The sequence below is a fragment of the Scylla paramamosain genome, chromosome 40 (assembly GCF_035594125.1).
Source record: "Scylla paramamosain isolate STU-SP2022 chromosome 40, ASM3559412v1, whole genome shotgun sequence".
In the NCBI taxonomy this organism is placed as follows: domain Eukaryota; kingdom Metazoa; phylum Arthropoda; class Malacostraca; order Decapoda; family Portunidae; genus Scylla; species Scylla paramamosain.
Window position 1 is genome coordinate 10311645 of NC_087190.1, and position 27689 is coordinate 10339333.

General features: G+C 39.7%; 1 protein-coding gene across 6 annotated transcripts; it reads right to left on the bottom strand.

The window, feature by feature from the left end:
• Positions 1 to 1450: 1450 nt before the first annotated feature.
• On the bottom strand, positions 1451 to 27689 carry LOC135092397 (uncharacterized). Of its 6 annotated transcripts, none has more exons than XR_010262850.1 (4): positions 27548 to 27689; positions 18660 to 19528; positions 8946 to 9098; positions 1451 to 6720 (listed from the first exon to the last, which is right to left on the bottom strand). XR_010262850.1 is itself a non-coding variant. In XM_063990873.1 (3 exons), the coding sequence occupies exons 2-3, from the start codon at positions 19354 to 19356 to the stop codon at positions 9037 to 9039; spliced, it is 759 nt and encodes a 252-aa protein (XP_063846943.1). In that variant the 5' UTR covers positions 19357 to 19528; positions 27548 to 27689; the 3' UTR covers positions 1451 to 9036. The 6 variants fall into 6 exon arrangements, 3 of the variants coding, with proteins under 3 accessions (XP_063846943.1, XP_063846945.1, XP_063846944.1); XR_010262849.1 differs by having other exon boundaries at positions 1451 to 6228; positions 6453 to 9098; XR_010262851.1 differs by adding an exon at positions 10881 to 10980 and having other exon boundaries at positions 1451 to 9098.

Below are 27689 nucleotides of genomic sequence, written 5' to 3' on the forward strand. Positions count from 1 at the left end.
TGTAAGGGAATCAAATCCCAGTAATGTCACAAAGGTGTTTTCTCTTTTGCTTGTACATGCATTTCCAATGTTGATAGTTTTAGGGATTCAAATGTTTATTGTTCCCTGGCCACATCGCTTCAACAATAGATGCAAAAGAAATGCACTTTTATTCTCCTCCACAACTCATGGATAAACTGTCATCGGACGAGAATGGGACAGGCACAGGCGAGAGCATATAGTCACCTCGTGACAGCCTTATATGTACCTTTCAGGTGAGTGTATCGGCAACAAAACACCAAACATAACAACTATCAAGAAAAATATGATTATGATTTGATTATGATTATGTGAGTTATCTACTTTTTAATTGATTACATAATCAGAGCCATGGATTATGATTTTTTGATTATTAATCATAATCATGCCCATGTCTGACTCACACTATATATTTTCTCACTCTCACTCTCACTTGTGTTGCCCATCCCACACTCTTTCAGCTGTTGCAGTTGCTCCTTTCAGTTTCTCTGTGGGGATTTGTTCATGCACCTTCCTCATCCATTCAATGTCATAATTTTAATCAACCTCAGTTTATATCTCCTACATCTAGTGTCACTTCTTATTGCTTCTTTTGTTACACAATAAGCTAATTTGCCTTTTGTCACTATCTTAATTTTCATTAGATCTTATGCTGACCACATCAAACTGTGTCCATCTGTATTCCAATGACAACTTCTTATTTAGACTATTCCCTCTGCATCTTGTTCCACTATTCAGTCTTCCCAGCTGATGACTAGTTCTTGATATCCTCTCACTTTTCATTCTTTCCAAGCCCTCTCTATCTACAATCATGTCTAGCTCTGTACTCATTTATGCTGCTGATGTTCACTTTAAGCAATCAAGCATGACTCTCTTCATCATCCATATCTGTCACTGGTAGCTGGCTTTCCTCAATACTTAAGTTTGTTTTACATATATTACTTCTATACTGCATTACTACACCTTGCAATCCTTTAAAGTTCTTTATTATCCCAACTTTGTTTCTACAATATCATTTATATATATTAGCATTCTTACTCTTTAATAAACCTCACTACACTTGAGGGAAATGCCTCTGCCTAGTCACATCCCTTACTACTTGGAAGTGTATGTCCATGTTTCTCTTGTATTACTTTCATATAACTTGTGTTGCAGGATAAGTGGTGTGATAAAAAAAAAAAAAAAAACCCACATACAAAAGGTAGGCAACACATCTCTTTATAAATGACTACAGTTCCCTATGAGGAAGTCATCTTGTGCTATAACACAGTACTCCAGCACTCCTGCCATGGTTGAAGTGCTCCCTGCAGGTCCTACTCTTTGTGTGTGAAGTGTCATCTGTGATATGCACAGGATCTTTGCCAGTGTCAAAACTTTCAATATTGTGTTTCTTGAAACAACATTCAACAAGGAAATAGACATAGCATAAAACTCAGAAAGCTATACTTTAATGGTACAATCAATCATATAAAACATATGGTGGTTTCATTAAGTATGAATGTTACACACTGCCATATTTCAAAGCTAAATAAAAGTAATGATGTGGATACCTTGCTCTGGATTACTGAGTATTTCACAAAATCAAAATGTAATGCACACACCTTGCCTCACAACACACACCCAGGCCAAAGGCTTTGCCAGGCAGGCCACTCCAAAGATAGCAGTATACTGTGTATGCTGCACATTGTTTATATGAAAAATGTATAATATTCATACACAGTAAGGACTGATCTACTGAAACATAATTTGTTATAAAAATATTGATCAATATATAAGAAGATATCTTGTTGCCATGGCTGATCATGTTCCATATAAAAATGATCTGTTGTAGGAAAAAAACAAAGGTAAAAATAGTGTTTGGATAAAGCATTAACAAGCGAAATCTTTCCCACCTCTGACCTGGCATCTTGATACAGTTTTGCGCTGTGTATCAAGGGACTACAGCAGTACAGTGTGTCACCACACCTGCAGCTGGCACAGCAGCCGAGATACTAGCACATTGTTGAAGTGAAGCAAGTGGTGAATGTCACGAAAGTGAACACAGCATGAAATCAAGAGTACTAATCTGACTAATATTTAAGGCATTCTTGCATAGGCTGATGCACCATTCCCTCTCCAACCACAGCAGTCAAGTTCCTAAAAATTACAATGGAAAATTTATGTTTAGGGGGAACCTTGGCATATGGAGAGAGAGAGAGAGAGAGAGAGAGAGAGAGAGAGAGAGAGAGAGAGAGAGAGAGAGAGAGAGAGAGAGAGAGAGAGAGAGAGAGAGAGAGAGAGAGAGAGAGAGAGAGAGAGAGAGAGAGAGAGAGAGAGAGAGAGAGAGAGAGAGAGAGAGAGATTGTAGTAAAAATGCCAGTCAGTGGATATTTTTTCCCTGCTAAATGTCTGTAAAAAAACAGCCTAACTGGGTAAGAAATAACTCACCCTGGCAGCCCTGAGCAGGTTTTGCTTGACATCAAACCAAATGGTGTATCAGTCAACTTTATTTGGGGAAAAGCTGACATGTTAGATTGCCTTTGTCTTGCCACTAAATAGTTTGCCTTTATAACTTAACTTTTGTTTGATTAATGAAGAGCTGTTCAGATGATGCCAGGTTTGCTTTATCCAAACTAGCATATCAAGGTTTGGTTTATTGATGAATTACTGTATAATATATGGTAATTATCACCTTTAAGGTCATATTCTGATTTTTTGCCCTTATTTTCTAGTCACAAAAGGACTTGATTCTTTATCAACAATTTTTCCTGGTCTGTGGATGCATAAACCTGAGCTGTGTTTAGTGAACAGGGCTAAATTACACAGTTGTGGTTATGCAAACTTCATGGCTGGTGAACTCATGGTTAAGAAGAGAACTGCGAACTGTGTAGTAACTCAGTCTATCTGAGAAACCTCAACACTGCTTTCTGTGATGTGCACTTTTTATGTTATAAACAATTAGTAAATACACCCCTGAATACATTCACCCTAAAATAATCTCAATATATATTAATGAAATATTAAATCAAGAAAGCTAATGGTGCATAATGTTTCAGAAAAACAAACTGTAGCCTTGTTACAGTTCATTACATGTAGTTCTGATAAACTTGTGTTGCTTCCTCAATACATGGAGTAAAGCTTAGGACAAAAGATGAATCACAGTGAAATGTAATACTAGTGAAAGCAAGTGTGTAACTGTCTTCAGAAGCAGTTTAAATAAGGCACTTGAATTGGTGCTACAAGGCAACATTGCCAAGTACATTTACATTAGCTTATTATTTAGTTTTACACATACACTTACACTTTAGATACAAAGAGCAAATCTATTTCATGTCAGTATAGTATAATGTGAGACCTGCTGTTACACATTATTGGCAGTGGGTGAATAGTTTAGTGGATTTTTGTGAATGTGTAGAGCTGTGTGCTGTGGCAGGAATCTGCATGGCCAAGAGGGGACACTAACAGTGGATCCCTTGTCCTGTCCTATTTCACTTGGGTTATCTCTGAACATGACACTAACACGGGCAACGGCTGCCTCTGTGCATCGGTGTGAGGCTGGTGCCCACTAAGGGTGTCTACTGAGTCTGTAAGGTTGGTGCCCACTAAGGGTGTCTACTGAGACTGTAAGGTTGGTGCCCATTAGGGGTATCTACTGAGTCTGTAAGGTTGGTGCCCACTAAGGGTGTCTGCTAAGTCTGTAATGTTGGTATCCATTAGGGGTGTCTATTGAGTCTGTAAGGTTGGTGTCCATTAGGGGTGTCTATTGAGTCTGTAAGGTTGGTGTCCACTAGGGGCATTTACTGAGTCTGTAAGGTTGGTGCCCTTTAAGGGTGCCTATAAAGTCCACAAGCTGCTCCTGAGGACTTGGAAATGTTGTAATCTTGCTAAGTGATGCACCCACCACTTACAAAATTTACTCAGTTTGCACAATTTATTTCATACAAATGTAATTTTGTAGTATGCAGTAACTTTGATCTATTTATCTATACACCAGACCAGCAATCCCACAGGGGATGGGCCAGATAAATCACAACATACACACACTGCCATTTGTAATTATTAAATACTGACATTTAGGATAAGCTCTGTCAAATACATAACACACATATGCATACTACACACACACACACACACATAAATAGAAAAGCCAACATAACTCGTTCAGACTGCAGCTGGTCCAAATGACAGCACAGTCCTGGTGAAGGGGACAATCTGATAAAGCTTTAAACTGAACCCATGGTCATTAGGTGATGTAGTGTGAACACTGGCACCATAATTATCATATTGTGATTTCAAGTTGCTAAAAAAAAAAAATAAATAAATAAAAAATAAATAGATAAATAAAAAATAAATAAAATACACTCATACTTCAGTACTATGGACTAAAAGGGGGAGAACATCAGTATGATGAAGCTGATTGTCTGTAGGTACCAACACTAAGCATTAGGTTACATTAGGAGTGGCTAATTTCAACAATTACATTATGAAAAACAGAGGAATAAATAGAGTACTGTACTGTACTTTTAATCAAGTGCACCATGCTGTCACATGGTATTCATGGTAACCATGGTCAGTACCCAGCAGAGTAGCAGCAATGAGGAAGATGAGATGCTGGTGACATTGTCAAAACTACTGGAGATGCATAGCTGTATGGACACTGCTGCAATTTGTGGAACACATCAAGAATAGAAATATAAATGTTCATTATGGAAATCTCAGAATTCTTTGAGAAGCTATAATTAAAGAACAATTTCAAAGTGGCAAGCAATTAAAATTAGACAGCTTTTTCAAACCAGTACAGACTCAAGTCACCTGACACACCAGTGGTACCAGACTGTTCACCCTCACTGTCACCTAGCAAACCACCAGCCTCTACCTCACACTGTTCACGCACTACTGATACATCTGTACCCCCACCATAGCCTACAACCAGTAGTACATCAATGGAGCTGCAAAGCTGGCTGGTGCATCAGGTGCCACTTTGAAATTGTTCTTTAATTATGGCTTCTCAAAGAATTCTGAGATTTCCATAATGAACACTGACATCTCTATTTTTGATGTGTTTCACAAATTGTAGCAGTGTCCATACAGCTAGTTTTGGCACCAGCATCTCATCTTCCTCATCATTCATCATTGCTGCTACTCTCCTGGGTACCGACCATAGTTACCATGGATAACATAGGTAATTGGAAAATTATGATAATTCGAACACAACACATAATAAGAGCAAAAACCATGAAGCAATGAACTACATGTGTTGTTACAATGATGTAAACTAAGTGACCTGCAAACAAGCAGTCAGATCTCGAAGCAGTGGCACATGTCAAGTGTTGCCACAACTTCATCCATAGCACACAGGACTTTCAAACTGGGTCAGCTGCTACAGATTTTGTCTGCTGCTTCCGAAATCTGTTTAAGTGAGGTCCATAGTACTAAGGTATCAGTGTACTTGAAATTTCTCTAATGGTGTGCCACACTCACATTCAGGGTATTTAAATCCTCTCACAAGAGGTATTTGAATTTATGATAAACAAAAACTACACCTTCACTCAATATAACTCTAAGCCAGTAGGTGCTGTCACAACATAATACTCAACTTAGTATATTTAAAAAAAATATGCCTATTTCTGATGGACTTTCCCTTCACAGCAGTCAGAACACAACAATACAAAATTGCTCCTTACCATAAGTGTGACCACACATTTTCTTTGGTACATTATTGTAACTTTATTTTCAGCACAACACCTGAAAGAGTTCCATCCAAGTAAAGCCTTAGAATTGAAAGCACTAGTGAAGGGCTGATAAGTTTGTGATTCCTGCAAGTTTGTGATCATAATGAGATCATTACTATGATCCAGAGTAAATGAGATTCCCCTTTTGTCAAGACTTTAGTTAACTGCATTACTTTTCTTTTTCAAGATAATTCATTAAATAACTAAGGAAATAAAATGGAAATATTTCAACAAAATAACCAGCATGGCTGTACAGATGTGCCACATCAAGGAAGGACCACACAAATGTTTGGGGACAGCAGGCACAGGATGGGGGACTAGTGATGGGGCATGCACTACACTCCATCTTGCTGGGTGTTCTAGTGTCTGTGGTCACAGTGAGGCAATAGCCTTGCCATCACTGTGTCTGATTTACTAAGGCACTTCATCTCTAAGTCTGTGCTCCAGAAGTAACTTGTTGTAAATTAAGGTGTTTTTAATCATGGAGCTAGCTGATGCTCTAGAAGAAAATGAATCATAATTTATAAAGTTGCCTATTTCATACAGTGATCACCTATCAGTTTCTCAAAAAAACTCAACATTTTATATTTTTGAATGAATGCTGTAAATCATGACTTATATGTTCTTTTATTTAGTCAAATAAGTACAATTTCATATCATAATATACTATAGTTGATATAAAAAATGCTTATATTCTCTGAAACATGATGACTTACTACTTACTCTTTAACTAAAAAGAGTTAGGACAGATGTGGTCTGCTGCAACAAACAGAGAGCTTGATGCTGTGATGACCATGGAAGTAATACAACCCTTTGTGTCTCCAAGTGATGGCAACCCAGTGCCACACAGCCAAACTCTGCCTGATGGAGTGTTGTGGAGAGGCTGACCAGCACAGGCATGAGTAGCAATATTTTCTTGGCCTTTTGGATGCTTTACTCTTGAGAATTTAATGAAGATTTTAACTCAACTTTGCACTTGGTTGAGGAGCAACTAGTTGAAAGACAAGCAAATATGGCATCAGCCTCTGGGAATTCACCCTTCTCAGATTTAACATCTACTGAAATGTTAATGCTATTGTGAAAGATGAGGTCTTGCTCAGGTTAGCATTACAAAACATTAAGTGATAACCTGTGGTATTCTACAATTGCTGTTAAAAAGACTTCCAGTGAGGTATTTATGAGAGGGGGGAAGTGGCAACTGCAAGCTGCCACATATCCTTCTCCTGTTGTCTCTCACCATTGCCCTCACGTGGGAAATCCCTCTAGAGGCATCTTTCCATCCTGTACACTACACTACACTACATGCATGTATATGCACCAGGGTTGGAAAAAAGCCCCCCCCCAAAAAAAAAAAAAAATAAATAAATAAATAAATGAATAAATAAAAAAAAAATATATATAAATAAATAAATTAATAAATAAAAATTGTGGGTTTTCTTTAATGCCATGACATGCACAAACACATTTCACTCACAACTATCAAAATAATCAAATGGATAACAAATGGCCAGCCTTGGAGTCACTAACTGTCCTCAGGTCTGCTCCCTCCCATGCTGGTGACTCAAGGTACCTCCACATCTCCACCTCTTTGAACATTAACTTCTGCAACACTTGTCACCTAAGAGCTACCTTTCAGTCTGCATAACACCATCTCCCTTCCTCTAAACCCCATCTTCTTTTTGTCACTGAGACACGGGTGTCTGAGGTTGCTGACACCAGCCCTTCTCTGTTCCCTCATACTTTTCCTATCCTCATTTTTGTGCCAGGGCTGGCTGTTGTGTCCATGTATGCTCTCATATCCACACTCTTCAACTTCCTGAATGTTTTATTATCTGGTTTTAACTTCAAAGTCATTCTCACTCTAAGTTTGCCTTCTACACTGACTATGTAAAATTCTTTGACTTTTAACATCCGCAGGGAGGCACATTGTTCCACTTTCCTTTATGATGAAATCTCCATCCTAAGTGATTAAAGTGTTCACCACCAACTTTGGCTTTCACCTTCTTTAAAGGATCATTCTGGTGAAAAAGCCTTCACCTTTGCAACTGGTACAGCACCCTACTTGTATACAAGTACCATACCTGATTAATCTTTTTGAACTTCTAACGTCTCAGCTCTTCCCTGCCAAACTGAGCTCCTCCAATCACAACCTTATTTCTGCATCTTGTCTCCCAGTACTACATCAGGATACATTGAAAAGTTTTGGTAGAGCCTGACACAAAGCTTCTACTTATAAGGTCCGCTGACTATATATCACTAATTCTCTTCCAAAGATGAGTTTAAAGTATCCTAGTGTCATGCCTGCTGATTTCTACATCAACACACTCCTCCTGACTTTTACCTTCATAGTTGCTGGGAGCTTGCTGGGTGAAGGTGACCTATACTGAACAGGGTTTTGTTATCTATTATGTAAGTATAGAACTGTTCCTATATGTATATAATAAAAAATGCAAGTCTCCTAACTGACACATACTAGTCTTTTAACACACCCTCTCCTAACTCTCCACAACTAGTTTCCTAACACACCCTCTCCTAACTCCTCAAAATTACAATCTTCTAACACACCCTCTCCCAACTCCCCACAACTCCAGTTTCCTAACACACTCTCCCATAACTCCCTACAACTAGTCTCCTAACGCTGCAAGACTATGCAAAGTTCTTCAGTCCAGTGGTGATAACACATAACAATGAAGTAGAAAGTTAAGAAACCAAAACTGTATATACAAACATTATTTAAATCTTCTCTTCTGATCTTGCTAACTGTATGCCTTCCCTCCTTCCATGGCTTTCCTGCACAAGACTTTCTACTTTGTCTTGACTCTATTGTCTACCTTTCTAATGCAAGTTAATCAGCATTCTCAATCATTCATCACTTTTCTGATAAATGCTGAAACTCCCTGCCTGCTTCTATATTACCTCCTTCCTATGGCTTGAACTCTTTCAAGAAGGTTTCAAGATACTTATTTTCAAATTTTGGATGATTCTTTTGTCCTTTCAAGAAGGTTTCAAGATACTTATTTTCAAATTTTGGATGATTCTTTTGTCCTTTCTTTTGAGACTAGGACCTCAGTAGGCTTTTTTTTTTTTTTGACCAATCCCTTTCTTACATGAAAAACTTTACAATTCATATATAAATAGCAACACAAATTAATAATGCACTGATATTATGCATGATATGAGTGGAAATTTCCACAGCAAGGGCAACTGTACGCTTACTCTCAATAAAATTTCAGCAGACTCAAGCTTGTGCCAGTTACATCTTGTCCAGTGTGCCGCCAGTTGAACTCTGCTATCCTTGCTTGCCAGTCTACTGCAAGTTGCCTTCTGCACAGGTTGTCTGGCCAGCTGGAGAATTGTTTGGTGAAGTGTCTGTGAAAGGGATTCTTTTGTCAGTCATTTTTAACAGTACATAATAAACTGATGTGTGTGTGTGTGTGTGTGTGTGTGTGTGTGTGTGTGTGTGTGTGTGTGTGTGTGTGTGTGTGTGTGTGTGTGTGTGTGTGTGTGTGTGTGTGTGTGTGTTTATTGTGGCAAATATCTATGTCAAATGCAAGGATCAACCAGTCAGGATGTATCTATGACCTACTGTTGTGTAAGTACTATTATGAGTATCCAATTACTGTTAACCACCTGTGCGCACACACACACACACACACACACACACACACAAATACTTGGAACAGACTAGAAAAAGAGGTGATACAGCCTAGGACTATACAACAGCTGAGAGAGAGAGAGAGAGAGAGAGAGAGAGAGAGAGAGAGAGAGAGAGAGAGAGAGAGAGAGAGAGAGAGAGAGAGAGAGAGAGAGAGAGAGAGAGAGAGAGAGAGAGAGAGAGAGAGAGAGAGAGAGAGAGAGAGAGAGAGAGAGAGAGAGAGAGAGAGAGAGAGAGAGAGAGAGAGAGAGAGAGAGAGAGAGAGAGTGCACACCTGGACAGATATACATTGTTATGTAAGGTGTAATTAGAATGAGAAATGAGTGTGCAAAGGAACATGGGAGGGAGAAGAAAGAAGAGAGACAGGGTGGGGATGAGAATTTGACATGTCTCTGACATACCTAGCCTGCAGCAAGTTAGTATAACATTTATCCGTGCAGAGTAATTCGTATTCCCCGTGTAATTTTCCTTACTTTCCATTGTTCATTCAGTTTGAGTCTCACCCAGCAGTTAGTAGAAGAATTGCCCTCTAAGAGGGCATAATTGGTATTCACCCAGGCCCCATAGTTTAGCTACCAGAATTTTGTGAAAGTACTTGTTTTATTTATACCAGTTAGCAGCCTGTGAGTGGGAGGCGAGGTGAGCGTATTGGGAGAATGGGGTATTCCCCATCCCTCCCCCTGCATGAGTCACTGCCTGAGATGTAGTGTTACGGCCACAATTACCAGCCCCTTCACAAAGCTGCTGCACCTGGACTAGCTTCACTGCTCACTGTGCGAGCTTGGTCTGCACATTCACACAGCTGAGGAGTCACTTCCCTGGGTATAGTGTGTGTTATACATAATTACCCTTTCTGGCAGACTAATATGGAGGCTCCTGTTCTATATACATAGGCTGGGGTATATAGCTGGTAATGACTCATTCATCCCCTTTAGGCAGTGGTTCCTGAACTGGGGGTAATTTAACAATTTTTGGGGGGTAAGGGGGGTGAGAAAAAAAAAGTTAAGAACTCTGAAAATCAAGAAAACATTGTGGTACCTGGCATTAGGATTAATGTTAACTTACGTCTTAGTATGCAAAGTTGTAAAGTAAACCTAATATAATTAAGTAATAAAGTTAAACCAAATAACAATAAACATCAAAAACTAATATACAGTATTAGGAAAGAAGAAATACCAAGAATAGATTGGATTGGAACAGCATTCAACAGGTAATGAGAGATGTTTGTATAAAGTCTAAATTATTATAAATACAATGAATCACATGACATAAAGTCATACACAGTTTTATTTCTTATTTAAGTAGCTGTAGTGTAGCTAATACTTTGTACATGATTCACAAAAAAATATCGTGTCTGTTGTACTAAAATACTAAAGTACCAAAATAAATAAAATAAAATTAAAACCATATAATTATAATGCAAAAGATAAGTAAGAATTTTTAAATTAAATTAAAACCATATAATTATAATGCAAAGATAAGTAAGAATGACTAACCGACACAATCTATAACAATTTTTCTTTTTGATCCAGGTTCCTGTCAATGGAGCACTGTTGATGATGGGTGGTCATCATGAATTATGGGGCCTCATACAAGCTGTGAATCCAGAAATTTCTGTAAATCACTGCATCATTCATTGGCACTCTCTTGGACTGAAAAGCCTGCCTGGTAATCTGAAGTTTGTGTTTGAAGATGTGCTGAAAATTGTTAAGTCCAGGGATGTGAATTCGCGCATAGTCAAGGAGCTGTGCAAGGAAATAGGAGAGCAGTATCAGGTTCTGCTCTACCACACTGATGTTCGCTAGTTGTCATAAGGCAAGGTTGTACATCATCATTGAGCTCCGAAAGGCTATTCAGGAATTCCTGGAACAAAAAGGATTTCCTTTTGCTACCAAGTTCACTGACAAGAAGTGGCTTGCTTGACTTTGTTACTTGGCTGACATATTTATGGAGCTGAACAGTGGTAATCTGCAACTCCAGGACTGAAACATGACTGTCATTGATAACCAAACTGTGACTGCATTTCTGGGGAAACTGAGACCCTGAATTCGGTGCTTGGAGAAAGGAGTGATCGCCCAGTTTCCCACCCTAGTTTGTTGAGAATAGTCATGATACTGGATCACTTCTAAAGACCATCAACAAAGAGATAAGAAACCATTTGAAGGGGCCTGAAACAAGCATGTATCACTACTTTCCAGAGAATGACCAAGAAACATTCAGTCCTCAGTGGATCATTCATCCCTTCTCTGTACCTGATGAGGCCATTCATGATAATGATTTCTCTGCAAAGGAGGAGTGGATCACAATATGAGCCAATGAAGCCTTGAAAATCAAATTCCAGAATCAAAATGCAGATTCCTTTTGGATTTCACGACTAGCTGAATAACCGACTTCATCCAAGCCTTAAAGAGCCTTAAAGTTGTATGATATCATTCTCAACAATGTATCTCTGTGAGAAGGGGTTCTCAACTGTGCTGGGAATGAAAACAAAAAAAAGAATGTCGGAAACGATGCCAGGTTGGCACTTTCAACCACGAATTCAAGAATTCCTCAACTAGCTTCAAGCATGCAACTCCATCCATCCCACTGATGTTCTTGACATCTTTGGCAATAGTCATTAGAGATGCATAATGTTAAAAAAAAAAAAAAAATATCTCAAATGTTTTAATTTAGCCATATTTATCAATCTTGACAAGATTTTGTGAAAGGGGTAAGATGCTTAATGTGGCATGTTAAATAGAGTAACAAGCTGTTAGGGGGAACCATTGCCTTAAGGCAACTGACCCAACTAACTCTCATCCTGCCTCAGTCTCCGTCAAATATAAGAGCTTGTCTCAGTACTTCTGCTCTGTCTAGGTGCTAGGTAGTGACTGACTGCGGGAAATGCGCCAAACACTCTCCCTCTCCTGCTACAGGGAGGGGGTACAAGGAAGGGGGGGAGGGGAAACACATGCATGCACACACCCACCTAAAATCTGGTCCTGCACTGTTTTTACATGAATAAAACACTACTTCTAAAAATTCTAATGATTAAACTGATTACTTTATTGTCAAGGGCAACTCTTCTACTAAATACTTGGTGAGACTCAGATTAAATGGACAAGGGAAAGTATGGAAATTTATGTGGGGAACATGCTTGAATAAATATCATTCTAGCAGCTTCAGGCTTTGTAGCTCTGTGTCAGGGACATGTCCTAGTCTTGCTCCCAACCTCTCTCTCTCTCTCTCCCTTTCATTATTTTTTTCTCATTCATTCTTATTACTTTCTTCACTTTATATTATATCATCTCACTGTATACAACAGTAGATTCAAGCTACATTCCCATGCTTCAGTCACTGTCCAGCCACCACGAGAGGTAGATGCACGAAGGCAGACAGTGTTGTTCTGAGGAGATTGGGAAGGGACTACAGCTAGAAGGGCCCATTGCCTCAAGGGGTTATTTGAGTCAGTAACAGCAGTATGTCCCCCCTTAACTTGTCTGGAGTGCACTTCATTTGTAAGGCACTTAGTGTGCATCACGACGTAACTCCTCAGCAAGGCTAAAGCAAACCGTTTGTCACTCATTAAGACTCTCTCTCCCTAGAACGTGGCTGGCAATTCTTTCCCAGCTGTTGGAGTTAGTAGTTGGTGGAATATTTCCTTGTCTGTGGGTAAGAGAAACAGACTGGCAACCTCGCATGTGTAACCTGGTGTTATGACCTTTGGGTAAAGGGTGCAAGAGTCTAAAAGGACCTTGTCACCCATCTTAATCCCTGTACCCAGTCATATAGGGGTGACTTGGGGGAAGCTAGTCCATTTGAGGCAGCTGTGGGAAGGGTAGAAATTTACAATTATAACAAGATACACAGACAAGACCACACACCTGTAGCTCAGCTCTTGTAGTACTAGTAGCTTGTTCCTCCCTCTCCTCCACCCTCTGACTACTTCATGCCTCGTATTAAAATTCTTCGTAATGATGTTTTCCATGCCCTCGCTGGCCTAAACCCTCAGAAGGCTTATGGACCTGATGGGGTCCCTCCTATTGTTCTCCGAAACTGTGCCTCCGTGCTTGCACCTTGCCTAGTCAAACTCTTTCAGCTATGTCTGTCAACATCTACCTTTCCTTCTTGCTGGAAGTTTGCCTACATTCAACCTGTTCCTAAAAAGGGTGACCGCTCTAATCCCTCAAACTACCGTCCTATTGCTTTAATTTCCTGCTTATCTAAAGTTTTTGAATCTATCCTCAACAGGAAGATTCTTAAACATCTATCACTTCACAACCTTCTATCTGATCGCCAGTATGGGTTCCGTCAAGGCCGCTCTACTGGTGATCTTCTGGCTTTCCTTACTGAGTCTTGGTCTTCCTCTTTTAGAGACTTTGGTGAAACTTTTGCTGTTGCCTTGGACATATCAAAAGCCTTTGATAGAGTCTGGCACAAAGCTTTGATTTCCAAACTACCCTCCTACGGTTTCTATCCTTCTCTCTGTAACTTCATCTCAAGTTTCCTTTCTGACCGTTCTATTGCTGCTGTGGTAGACGGTCACTGTTCTTCTCCTAAATCTATTAACAGTGGTGTTCCTCAGGGTTCTGTCCTGTCACCCACTCTCTTCTTATTATTCATTAATGATCTTCTAAACCAAACTTCTTGTCCTATCCACTCCTATGCTGATGATACCACCCTGCACTTTTCCACGTCTTTTCATAGACGTCCAACCCTTCAGGAGGTAAACATATCACGCAGGGAAGCCACAGAACGCCTGACTTCTGATCTTTCTAAAATTTCTGATTGGGGCAGAGCAAACTTGGTATTGTTCAATGCCTCAAAAACTCAATTCCTCCATCTATCAACTCGACACAATCTTCCAGACAACTATCCCCTCTTCTTCAATGACACTCAACTGTCCCCCTCTTCTACACTGAACATCCTCGGTCTGTCCTTTACTTATAATCTGAACTGGAAACTTCACATCTCATCTCTAGCTAAAACAGCTTCTATGAAGTTAGGTGTTCTGAGACGTCTCCGCCAGTTTTTCTCACCCCCCCAGCTGCTAACTCTGTACAAGGGCCTTATCCGTCCATGTATGGAGTATGCTTCACATGTCTGGGGGGGTTCCACTCATACTGCTGTTCTAGACAGGGTGGAATCAAAAGCTTTTCGTCTCATCAACTCCTCTCCTCTAACTGACTGTCTTCAGCCTCTCTCTCACCGCCGCAATGTTGCATCTCTAGCTGTCTTCTACCGCTATTTTCATGCTAACTGCTCTTCTGATCTTGCTAACTGCATGCCTGCCCTCCTTCCGCGGCCTCGCTGCACAAGACTTTCTTCTTTCTCTCACTCCTATTCTGTCCACCTCTCTAACGCAAGAGTTAACCAGTATTCTCAATCATTCATCCCTTTCTCTGGTAAACTCTGGAACTCCTTGCCTGCTTCTGTATTTCCACCTTCCTATGACTTGAATTCCTTCAAGAGGGAGGTTTCAAGACACTTATCCACCAATTTTTGACCACTGCTTTGACCCTTTTAGGGACTGGCATTTCAGTGGGCATTTTTTTTTTATTAGATTTTTGTTGCCCTTGGCCAGTATCCTTCCTACATAAAAAAAAAAAAAAAAAAAAAAAAAAAAAAACACATAAATCACTTTCTACCCAAAGATACAAGAGACCATTTTATATCAACATACAGAGACCAACAAAAGACAAAAATATATTGAATGTTGTCCTTACAGCGGAAGAATGCTGTGCTGGTGACACGACTGTCGGGACATAAATTCAGCAGAGATAATGTTTTAGTTTTGAGATAAATAACAGAAGACAGCGATAACTTTTAGCATTAAGAACACAGCTCTTTTTTGTAATTTCATATTATTTTATTCTCTATGTGTGATATGTTTAAATAAAAAAAATCCCATATCTATAAAGTAAAAGTCAAGACAATAAAGGGGCTCCAAGCTATCAGAAGGTTGATTTTAGAAAAATTAGAGGAACTTTAGTAAATACTTATTGTGATGTACTTTTGAAAAAATTCCTTTCTACACAAAGCTACAAGAGAGTGTTCTATATCAACACAGAGACCAGCAAGAGACAGAAAATCTATTGAATACTGTCCTTACATGACTATCATTCACCAACAAGCTACTTGTATTCAAAGCTGTATGTGGCTTCCCCGCTCATTTCTGTATCTTTGGCATCTGAGCCCATAGACAAGTTAGAATATTCCTTATCTGGGACTCAAGGCCACTGTGATATTTGTGATTCCATAGTTTATCTTCCCCAGGTTTCTCCACGTACAGCTGGCTCCAAGAATTTCAATACATATCACAGAAAGGTGAAGGTAATATCTGGCCTAACCACACAATGGAGCAGGAAATATCCCCAAGGATAGGGTAAATGATATGAGAAGCTGTTTGCAATGCTACCTGAGGCACTGACATGTAATAAGTTTCTGTCTCAGCCAGCATTGTCAATAGCTTCTCTATTTCTATTACCCTATCCTTGGGGATATTTCTTGCTCTGTTGTGTGGTTAGGCCAGATATCACCCTCACCTTGCTGTGATGTGTAATGAAATTCTTGGAGCCAGCTGTACCCACTAACTGACAAACACAAAGAAAGGATGAACAGCTGGGGGATGTGCTGACCACCCCAGTCTAGATGTGAACCAGGGCCTGCAGACTGTTAACCAAGAGTGCTGGCCACTGCATCATGGAGATGTAGTCCTGTGTACCCATGTAAAATTGGGACTCTATTCATCAAAAAAAAAAAAAAAAAAATAATAAAAAAATAATAATAATAATAATAAATAAATAAATAAATAAATAAATAAATAAATAAATAAATGAAAAAAAAAAAATAAATAAAAATAAATTCAATATATGACAAATTATCAGCTTTCTTATAAAGAAAATAATGAAAATTACCAGAACAGATGCTACTTTTGCTGTAGAGATCTACAAACCAAAAGCACCCTCCATGACAGCTGACTCAGAACTGGTGAGTTTTGACAGACCTGGCTGCTACACTCCAGCAGAGACATGAGGGAGAGCAGGAGCCTCAGTGTTACCATACAGCTGAGCACTGATTCTGTCTGTCTATCTAACTCATTGATGCCTCATGCTGCCAGGGGGAGTGGTTGTGGTAGAAGAGCCTCCACTCCACCTCTCCCTATTCAGACATTCCCTTCTTGCTTGTTCATGTACCTGGCCTCAACAATCACCTTTTTCACACATGTGTTCTTTATTGTGTCATATCTTTCAAGTAGTCTTCCTCTCCAATTAACATCTTCAGGTCTACTCATACATACTTTCATTACAAATTCTTTGCTCTTCATCCTTTCAATGTGACCAACCCAAACCATTCCACCACCCCACAACTTAAACCACTTGCACTAATGCTCATACCACATCTCTTATACTTTCATTGCTCTCACACAGGCATTCCATATGCCCCTCTCAGAAAACTAATTTCCATGGCACATTGCCACACAGGAGAATATTGTTCTTTAACCCTCTCCTAAGTCCAAAGACACATTTTTCTTTTATGACTTGCAAATGGTCCTACAACAAGCTTATTTTTCACAACCCTCTCACCCATCATTTCACCATGTTTACCTGACACTGTTCCCAGATACTGAAATTCACTCACCTCCATTCTCTCCCCTTCCATAACTACCTTGCACCTTCCTCCAGCTGGAACGCAGACACTACATATAAGGCAGCGATCCTCAACCTTTCCTAAGTTCATACTCCCTTCCAGGAGCTATTGAGAAATTCATGTACCTTCATGTCCAGGATGATTAATTGTAAAGAAATTACATGAATATTTCAAAATTTTCTGTAGTTTTATGACTGAAAATATATCAATAAAAGCATCAAGTCTCTATTTTAAACATAGAAAATATCTGCTTGGTCATAAATAATTGTTATGTAGGTGTTTAATGTATACTAAAACAAAGTGCCACATTTTAAACTTGTGAGGTGCAAGTTACATCTGACTGTAATACAATAACATGATATATCAGTTTGTAATACTTTAATCTTAATTTAGATGAATTCCTTAGCTACATGACACAAATTTACCTTCCAAAAATATCTTTTCCTACTGTGCACTCTTATACACACTGGCCATGTCATGCACATGTTATGTAACACAATTTCTTTCCCAAATATCTTTTTCCTACTGTGCACTCTTATACACACTGGCCATGTCATGTAGTACCCCTCCATGTACTCCACTACTTTCAAGTACCCTTTGAAAAAAAATCATCCACTCAGGTTGACTATCATTGCTATAAAGTATCCTGAAATCACACACACCATTTCTCTCTTCTCAAATACCATCAACTTATTTTTCCCAACATTCACCAACAGTCTCTGTCTCACTCACACCCTCTATGGAACTGATCCACCACTCTCTCAAGTTCCCTTTCACTCTCCACTAATAATAAAGTACCATTTGCAAAAAGAAATGCTACTATAGTCCAGCCCACCCTTCATGTTTCAGTCTTGCACTAACACTTCCTACCTTGGCTTGCATCTCCCTCACGGAGCTGGCCATGAATATATCAAACAACCACAGACATCACACATCTTTGTCTCAATTCTGTCCCTATTGTGAACCTGTTCCCAACCTCTCCCTCCACCATCACACATGCATTTGCATCTCTATAAAATGCTTTTATCCCTTCCAACAATTGTCCTCCAACACCATGAATTTTATAGATATCGCAAAGGGCTTCCCTATCCACCTTATCCAATACTTCCTCTAGATCCATGATGCTGAATACAACTTTTCTCCTTTCCCAGGTACTCCTTTATTGTCAATGAAATACAAAAATCTTAATCCATATAACCTCCTTTCCTGAATCACCTCTGTTCCTCACTGACCTTGACCTCATTCATTTCCATCAGTCTCTCAGTCAAGACTCTCCCACAGACTTTTCCTACAACCTTCACCTCCATACAGAGGTGAAGGTTAAGTCTTCCACTCATCTGGTACTTCACCTCACCTCCATGCCAGATGCAGCTTTGCTATTCTTCAGCTATTGACTTCTCTACCTTCTCCCTACCAATTCCTCTCTGTGAAAACACTCTCCATCCACCTCCTCCTATACTTATGGGTACTATTGCTTCTCTTAATGTCATCTCATTCATGTTTTTATTTTTTAGTAAGTTTTCAATTTTTTGCATTTTTTTTATTTTCAGGCCTTTAAAAAGATACCAATGTTTTTAAAGAGAATAAAGAATATAGCAAACCTAATACAATTCTGTACGTAAGAAACAGATAAATGCAGTACTCACATGATTTAGCCCAAAGCCAATTTTTCTTCTCTATGACCCTCACTGCTACCACCAGCAAACCAACCACAAAAAGCAACACCACTATTGCTATGATTATTATTGTCATCACTGACACTGGAGCTGGAGGTTCCTTACAGATGGGCAGTTTGGGGGGACTGGAGATGGTGTTCAGATTGAAAGTGGCACAGCTGGAGGGCGGAAATTTGGTGCGCCACCGGGAGGTGCCATGAGCCACTAACCTCTGGTGCCACAGGCCTAGTGGGGTTTTGTCTCTCTTGCATATCCTCAAGCATGATCCAGTTTCAAAGCCAAAATTAATAGTTGAGTTCTCTTTCTTTATCTCAGTAAATGCAAGTAGCTGGTGCCAGGTGTCATCATGAGGGAAACATTCAGCCTCTGCAGGAAACCAAGCAGTGTATTCAATGCCACCTATTCCATGCACGCTAACAATGATGCCCTCAAAACTACTCTCTGTTTTCACAAACAAGGTCATGGAAGCTTTGAGAATTTGTACTTCTTTGTTAGGGAAGCTGTGTTGTTCTCCTCTTTCAACAACTACATCAGCAGCATTACAGTCATTCTGGGCCAGAGCAGGGGTGGGGAAGTCTCCCAGGCTCAATGACAACAACAGTACAAGTGGCAACTGCAGGACTCTTGGCATGGCTGCTGGCTTGCCCCTGTGTGTGCCTGTCTCCATAGTTGTTCCAATTAGGTTACAATGTCTCTTTTCCAATCAGTAATTCAGAATTCATCCCAGAAGGTTGCTCTTCATTAAGCAACAAAGTTCCTCCTCCACAATATCATGAATCACTTCACAGCAATGCAGATGGTGATGGCTTGAGTGTCTGTTGTCTGTCAGCCATGGTGATCTGTGAAGTAAAGGAAGAAGTCTTTAAAAAACAGATGGCAGAAGCAATTCTATTCGTTGAAAGACAAATGGCAGAACTAATTCTATTCTTTGAAAAACATACGGCAGAAGTACAGTCATCCCTCGTTATCCACAGGAGTCAAGTAACAGAGATGAATAAAGAACAAAAAGTGATGAATACTGGTAAGTCTCCCCTCATTACCTCCTCTGTTGATTTAAATTTGTAGTTGCAGCAATCTGTGCAACTGAAACTGAAACTGTGGTTAATGAGGGATGACTTATTCTATTCTTTGAAAGACAAATGGCAGTAAAGTCATACATCAATTTTTGAACAGCTCCTTTTTAACAAATCAGTTCATGAACAGAATTTCATAAACTCATAATTGTGTCGATTGCCATACAATAATTTGGTTGGTGAACAAGCTACTGGGCAGCAAGGCATCACTGTGCACATCAGTCATGCCATAACCACTGCTCTGTGATTACTGACTCCAAACATTCTTTGATTTTGACTATTTCTTGTGTTGTGCATTATTTCTTCTATGTACTTTTTTTATTCCATAAGCCACCATGGGACCTAAGAAAGTAAGTGGAAGTGTACAGGTGAAAAGGAAAATAGCAAAAACATCAACAGATGTAAAGAAAGAGATGAGATGGAAACATGGAAATGGTGTTTGCATCTCAGATCTAGTTTTGCAGTTCAGCTTAGCCTAGTGAATCCCAGCTAGCTACCTCCTCTACTGAGGAGGAGGCAGTAGACACCTGCCGAAACGATAATTACTCCCAGTGAGGTCTAAAGCACTGTTCAGGGGGTGCTGTGAACTTATCATTAAACCCAGCTGTGACCTCACTGAATGTTTCCCTTTGTGTCTCACAACACAAGGGGGCAGTCACAGCCTGCCCTCTAAAGACAACTCTCTTCCTCCACACAAAACTACAAGCACCTAATAACACACACGTCCTTCACTCAAAAATTTTAAAATCATAATGGCGACTCCTACACCAGCCTCAGAGTCCCCATCTGGGGAGGGAACCATAAATGTCCCCTGGCCGGACTGCCTTTCTGTCAACGACCCTAAGTGTCTTGACATCCCCCTCAACTTTTTCTTCTTTAACTTCTGTAACATTTGTGGTCTAAGATCTAATTTTCAATCTGTAGAACACCACCTCTCCTCTTCTAAACCTCATCTTCTTTTCCTCACTGAAACTCAGATGTCTGAGGCAACTGACAGTAGCCCCTTTTCTGTTCCCTCCTACTGTCTCTATCCTCATTTTCGATACAAAGCTGGATGCTGCGTTTATGCGCGCAGTGACTTAACCTGCTCTCATGCCCACGCTCTTGAATCTTCTGAGTTTTCCACCATCTGGCTACAACTACAGAGTCACTCTCAAACTAAATTCATCTGTGCTGTATACCTCTCACCTAACTGCTCTGACGATAAGAAATTCTTTGACTACTTAACTTTCAAAATGGAGCACATTCTGACTCTCTTCCCTTTTGCAGAAATCTCCATTCTTGGAGACTTCAATGTTCACCACCAGCTTTGGCTTTCCTCTCCCTTCACTGACCATCCTGGTGGTCTAGCCTACAACTTTGCTATCCTCCACGACCTAGAGCAATTGGTGCAACACCCTACTTGTATTCCTGACCGTCTTGGAGATACGCCCAACATTCTTGACCTTTTCCTGACCTCTAATCCTTCTGCTTATGCTGTCACCCTTTCTTCTCCGTTGGACTACTCCGATCACAATCTCATATCTGTATCTTGCCCTATCGCTCCACTCCCTCCTCAGGATCCCCCTAAGCGAAGGTGCCTCTGGCGTTTTGCCTCTGTTAGTAGGGGGGACCTGAGGAGGTATTTTGCTGATTTTCCTTGGAGTGACTACTGCTTCTGTGTCAGAGACCCGTCTTTGTGTGCTGAGCGCATAACAGAGGTGATAGTGTCTGGCATGGAGGCGTACATTCCTCACTCATTTTCTTGTTCTAAACCTTCTAAACCTTGGTTTAACACAGCTTGTTCTCGTGCTATATATGATAGAGAGGTGGCCCACAAAAAGGTACTTAAGCTTTCCATCACCAGAATCTCATGCACATTATATTTCTGCCCGGAACCATGCCAAGTCTGTTCTCCAACTCCAACTAGCCAAAAACTCCTTCATTAACAGAAAGTATCAAAACCTTTCAAGATCTAACTCCCCTTGTGACTTCTGGTATCTAGCCAAAAATATATCCAATAACTTTGCTTCTTCTTCTTTCCCTCCTCTGTTTCAACCAGATGACACCACTGCTATCACATCTATTTCTAAAGCTGAACTCCTCACACAAACATTTGGTAAACACTCTACCTTGAATGAATCTGGGCTTGTTCCTCCCTCTCCTCCACCCTCTGACTACTTCATACCACCTATTAAAATTTTTTGCAATTATGTTTTCCATGCCCTCGCTGGCCTAAATCCTCAGAAGGCTTATGGACCTGATGGGGTCCCTTCTATTGTTCTCCGAAACTGTGCCACTGTGCTTGCACCTTCCCTAGTCAAACTGTTTCAGCTGTCTGTCAACATCTAGCTTTCCTTCTTGCTGGAAGTTTGCCTACATTCAACCTGTTCCTAAAAATGGTGACCGTTCTAATCCCTCAAACTACCATCCTATTGCTTTAATTTCCTGCCTATCTAAAGTTTTTGAATCTATCCTCAACAGGAAGATTCTTAAACATCTATCACTTCACAACCTTCTATCAGATCGCCAGTATGGGTTCCGTCAAGGCTGTCTACTGGTGATGTTCTGGCTTTCCTTACTGAGTCTTGGTCATCCTCTTTTAGAGATTTTGGTGAAACTTTTGCTGTTGCCTTGGACATATCAAAAGCTTTTCATAGAGTCTAGCACAAAGCTTTGATTTCCAAACTACCCTCCTATGGCTTCTATCCTTCTCTCTGTAACTTCATCTCAAGTTTCCTTTCTGACCGTTCTATTGCTGCTGTGGAAGATGGTCACTGTTCTTCTCCTAAATCTATTAATAGTGGTGTTCCTCAGGGTTCTGTCCTGTCACCCACTCTCTTCTTATTATTCATTAATGATCTTCTAAACCAAACTTCTTGTCCTATCCACTCCTACGCTGATGATACCACCCTGCACTTTTCCACGTCTTTTCATAGACGTCCAACCCTTCAGGAGGTAAACATTTCACGCAGGGAAGCCACAGAATGCTTGACTTCTGATCTTTCTAAAATTTTTGATTGGGGCAGAGCAAACTTGATATTGTTCAATGCCTCAAAAACTCAATTCCTCCATCTATCAACTCGACACAACCTTCCAGACAACTATCCCCTCTTCTTCAATGACACTCAACTGTCCCCCTCTTCTACACTGAACATCCTTGGTCTGTCCTTTACTTATAATCTGAACTGAAAAATTCACATCTCATCTCTAGCTAAAACAGCTTCTGTGAAGTTAGGCATTCTGAGACGTCTCCGCCAGTTTTTCTCACCCCCCTCCAGCTGCTAACTCTGTACAAGGGCCTTATCTGTCCATGTATGGAGTATGCTTCATATGTCTGTGGGGGGTTATACTCATACTGCTCTTCTAGACAGAGTGGAATCAAAAGCTTTTCGTCTCATCAACTCTCCTCTAACTGACTGTCTTCAGCCTCTCTCTCACTGCCGCAATGTTGCATCTCTAGCTGTCTTCTACCGCTATTTTCATGCTAACTGCTCTTCTGATCTTGCTAACTACATGCCTCTCCTCCTCCCACGGCCTCGCTGCACAAGACTTTCTTCTTTCTCTCACTCATATTCTGTCCACCTCTCTAATGGAAGAGTTAACCAGTACTCTCAATCATTCATCCCTTTCTCTGGTAAACTCTGGAACTCCCTGCCTGCTTCTGTAATTCCACCTTCCTATGACTTGAATTTCTTCAAGAGGGAGGTTTCAAGACACTTATTCACCAATTTTTGACCCTTTTATGGGACTGGCATTTCAGTGGGCATTTTGTTTTATTGGATTTTTGTTGCCCTTGGCCAGTGTCCTTCCTACATAAAAAAAAAAAAAAAAAGAAAAAAAAAAGGCAAAATCTGCTAGTAAGAAGCAAAAAAAAAAAAAAAAAAAAAACTCAAGAGCTAAGAGAAAATCTCCTGAAGTGCAGCTGATTGATGTTATTAAGGAGGGGCCTCCCTTTACAAGAAATAATATCCCTTTCCCACCACCTCCTCACTTCCTTCTACTCGCACCATCAAGACTTGTCAACACAGGTAAAAAGATGATTGAAATTGTCTTCTTATTTATAACTTTACTTTTTATTCTGTTGGTACATACTGTGTTTATCTTTTTTTTGTGCTAGATTTAAAGATTCTCATTGGTTCTGTGAATGAACTTGAGCACAAAGTACTGTTGTAGAAGTTTCTGTAAGCAATCACCTAGTGCCCAGGAACAGTTTAATACATTATTACATAACATTTTAAAGTGATTCCTATGGAAAAAAAATAGTTCCAGTTTAGGAATATTTTGTAAAATGTCTGGATATTAAGAAAATAGCATTAGAAGATACTTAGTAGGTACAAAAGAAAATACTTCAGTAACATAGTAGGGAGATAACATCTTGGCTGCAGTTTTCCATCTGATGAGCACAGGTAAAATTCCAAGACATTCCAGGTGTATAGGAATTAATTTTTGGTGCTTTTATAAGAAAGCTGAAGCTGGGAAGAAACAAACACGTTCTCTAAGAACATGGAGGTCAAACTTTACCTTTCATTCAGTGAACTGAAACTTGTTCCTGGAATCTGTTCTGATGTGACTAAGCCTACTCTTCTCTCATGATGGTTAAAAGGGAGAACACAAAACAAATAAATTAATAAAATAATAACACAAAATACATTAAAAGTTACTTGCACGACAAAATCTTTGGAGGGGATTCCAGAATATGGAGTGGAGATGAAACTAGGAAAATCAGTGGAATTATCCTTTTCATGGAATAAAAGACTAAAGGCATGCCAAGCTAAGATGGAGGAGGGATATGAAAGTAGAAATTTTGAGGAAATGTGGGGTGATAATACAGGCATGAACATTTCCACCTTTCTTTCTTTCTTTTCTATCCACAAATCAATTAATGCATAGTCTACTTGACAAAATTTTGAAGAAATCATTATACATGGAGAGAGAGAGAGAGAGAGAGAGAGAGAGAGAGAGAGAGAGAGAGAGAGAGAGAGAGAGAGAGAGAGAGAGAGAGAGAGAGAGAGAGAGAGAGAGAGAGAGAGAGAGAGAGAGAGAGAGAGAGAGAGAGAGAGAGAGAGAGAGAATTAATATTACTACTTATGGAAAATTATGGTTAATTTTCAATTTTGCCCAGCCAATGATTTTCTGATGTGTCTTATAAAAGTTTTCCTGGTGATACATGTAGTGGAATGATTGATTTTCTACCTCTTTTCTGTCACAAATGTCTAGTTTTTGAGCAATAATTCTTTTCCAGGTCATGCCTATTCCTCATCCCCAACACTCTTGGGGGACCTGTGGGAAATCAGGGTTTCTGAGTGGGGGAGCATTTAATCAAGTAATATGCTTCGTAGAGGGAGGGAGGGGGCAGCTGTGGGCATTGCTGTGACAATGATGAGCAGTGTTGCTAATGGTTCACTACATTTCTGGGGTATATCCACTACATTTAATGAAAATCCTTGACTTTCCATGAGTTCCCCCTATGGCATAGCTTATACCCTAAATTTTTTTGTATAATCAGGTTAAGTTAGGTTTGGTTACTTTAGGTTATGTTATTGTTATACTCAAAATGAGAGCTTGGTGAAATAGTGATCATACATTTAGAGTTTCAAAGTTTCTGTCCACTGGTTTGTTTTGTGTAGCAGGCTTGGTTTCCAGTTGCAAGTCAGTATAAAGATGGCTGTGGTGTGTCTTGGATGTTACTACAACTATTGGAAATTCATCAAGGAATTGTATCTGGACAGCAAATAAGCTGCACCCCACTTCTTAAGAAGTAATGGTGTACTTTCTTTACAAGCACACTGCCCACACTGAATGGCTCCTTGTACTTATAGGGAGGACAGGCATTATTGGTATTATGACTGCTGGACAAAAATAGTCAAGACAAAGAAAAGATCGAAGGCAGTGTTATTTCATGACTTCAGACTACAAAGGAACTTTTCTCAACGGAACTCATTTAAAACTTTCCAAAATAAGCTCCATTTATTAAATGTGGTGTTTGTATTTACTAACACTAATGTAGCCATTTTGGATTTTTTAAACCCTGTTCCAGTAGTGTGAACTACTCCTCCCAACAGCAAACCCCAATGACATTTACCAGTCCTATTCAACGGAAAGTTAAGTTGGGGATATTAAAATGCACCGAAGTGTTTCTGCGAAAGAAAAGTTGTATGCATCCTCTTCATTAATAGACTTAGGTGTTCAAAATAACACATTTCAGTGTGTTTAAGAGACTGTTTGCAACCTGAGAGTTATGTTTTTTTACTGTGCAGTATTATTTTACTCTTTCAACAATGTATTTTACTATGCAGTATTATTTTATTCTTTCAACAGTCTCAATATATGACTGTGTGGCTTGTTGCTTTATCATTACTAATATGAAATTTGAAAAATCAGGCCATAGTGTGCTATTAACCACTGGCTTTTAAGTGTTTGAACAATGGGCTCCTGGTACCAGTGTCTACTAGCAGAGTTTTTGTTCTAAGGTGACCAAGTGGTGGTTTGATAATCAGGATTCTATTGGTGGTGAGGGGATTGAGGTGGAGATTGATGAAATCTCATTTGTAAAGTGCAAATATAATCATGGTTAGCTGATCCATGAGGAACTGCTGCTGGTAAAATTAACCAGAAAAAAATAAAGTAAAATAAATAGAAAAAACTAATACTTAGACAACAATTAAATTTATGACACACCACTTTCTTTCCATTCCCTTCAATATTGGAGATAGGGAAGTTGATAGTAGCAATGAAATGGGAAAAAAAAAGAAAAGAACAAGGAAAAAAAATGAATCCACGATACCTCCTCAATATAAATCTGCGTAAATTTGCAGTTTCACCCAATATCCCCAATCTCTACCCACACCCCCCCAACCCCTCCAGCAAGCTTGGGGGCCTGTGGGGAACCGGGTTTTTTTTTTTTGGGGGGGGGGCACATACGAGTGATATATAGACTTTGAAAATGTAGGGAAATTTCCCTAGAAGTCAAGGAAATTTCCTGAGTGTAGCAAACCAAAAACCTATTATAACCAGGGGGCTGTACCCCCTTGAATCCCCACCATTAGTATATTTGAACACAACCAGAAAGCTAAGGTAACCAAACCTAACCTAACCTTATCTAACCTAACCTAACCTATCCTAACCTTACCTAACCTATCATAACCTATTCTATCTTAACCTAACCTATCCTAACCTAACCTATCTAACACTCCAGCATTGATAACAAACACACGAACACACTCACTATCATTTCAATGACTGTGGAAACAGGATCCCAGCTAAAAACTGAGGTAAATCTTTGAAATTCCGTCCCGACCTTATTATTCGTTTGCGACAAGGTAATATGGGGTTAGAAATGCTCCTAGCAGTGTGATCTAGACAGCGAGACACTTCATACTTACGTGCGGTTTATTGGGGGGAGACTGCAATTATACCTAAATCTGTAAGAATTCAGTGTGGTAAGCACTGCGTGACTGCTGACAGTATGGAATTAAGGCGAGGTAAGCGGACAGGATGTGTCACGGCGTATCATATTACAGGAAGGCGCACTCCTCTGCATGACTCAATCCTCAGGACAAGTTTAGTCAACGGGCGTTCACTCATATTTCTCATTTAACACTAACATTCCTTTCGGCAAATTATTTCCACTGCCATACCACTTTCCATCGCGTGAGGCATGACAGCAACCCAGTCCACAACTCCAGGAAGGGCATGGTGTACTGGTCTGCGCCAACTTAGTTACTCATAAACATTTCCCAAGTTCTCATAAACCAATTCTTAGCCTTTTAAGCAACATTTCAAAATAAAATCCTCATAACTTACTCATATTATGTTATGTTATGTTCTCATTCCTGATTCCCTGAGAAGAAGCGAGGCGGAACAATACTCAAGGTGCGTTATAAAAACAAACAAACATGCAACAACACAACTGTCACCACTAAAACCTACATTCTTCTTCTTTTTC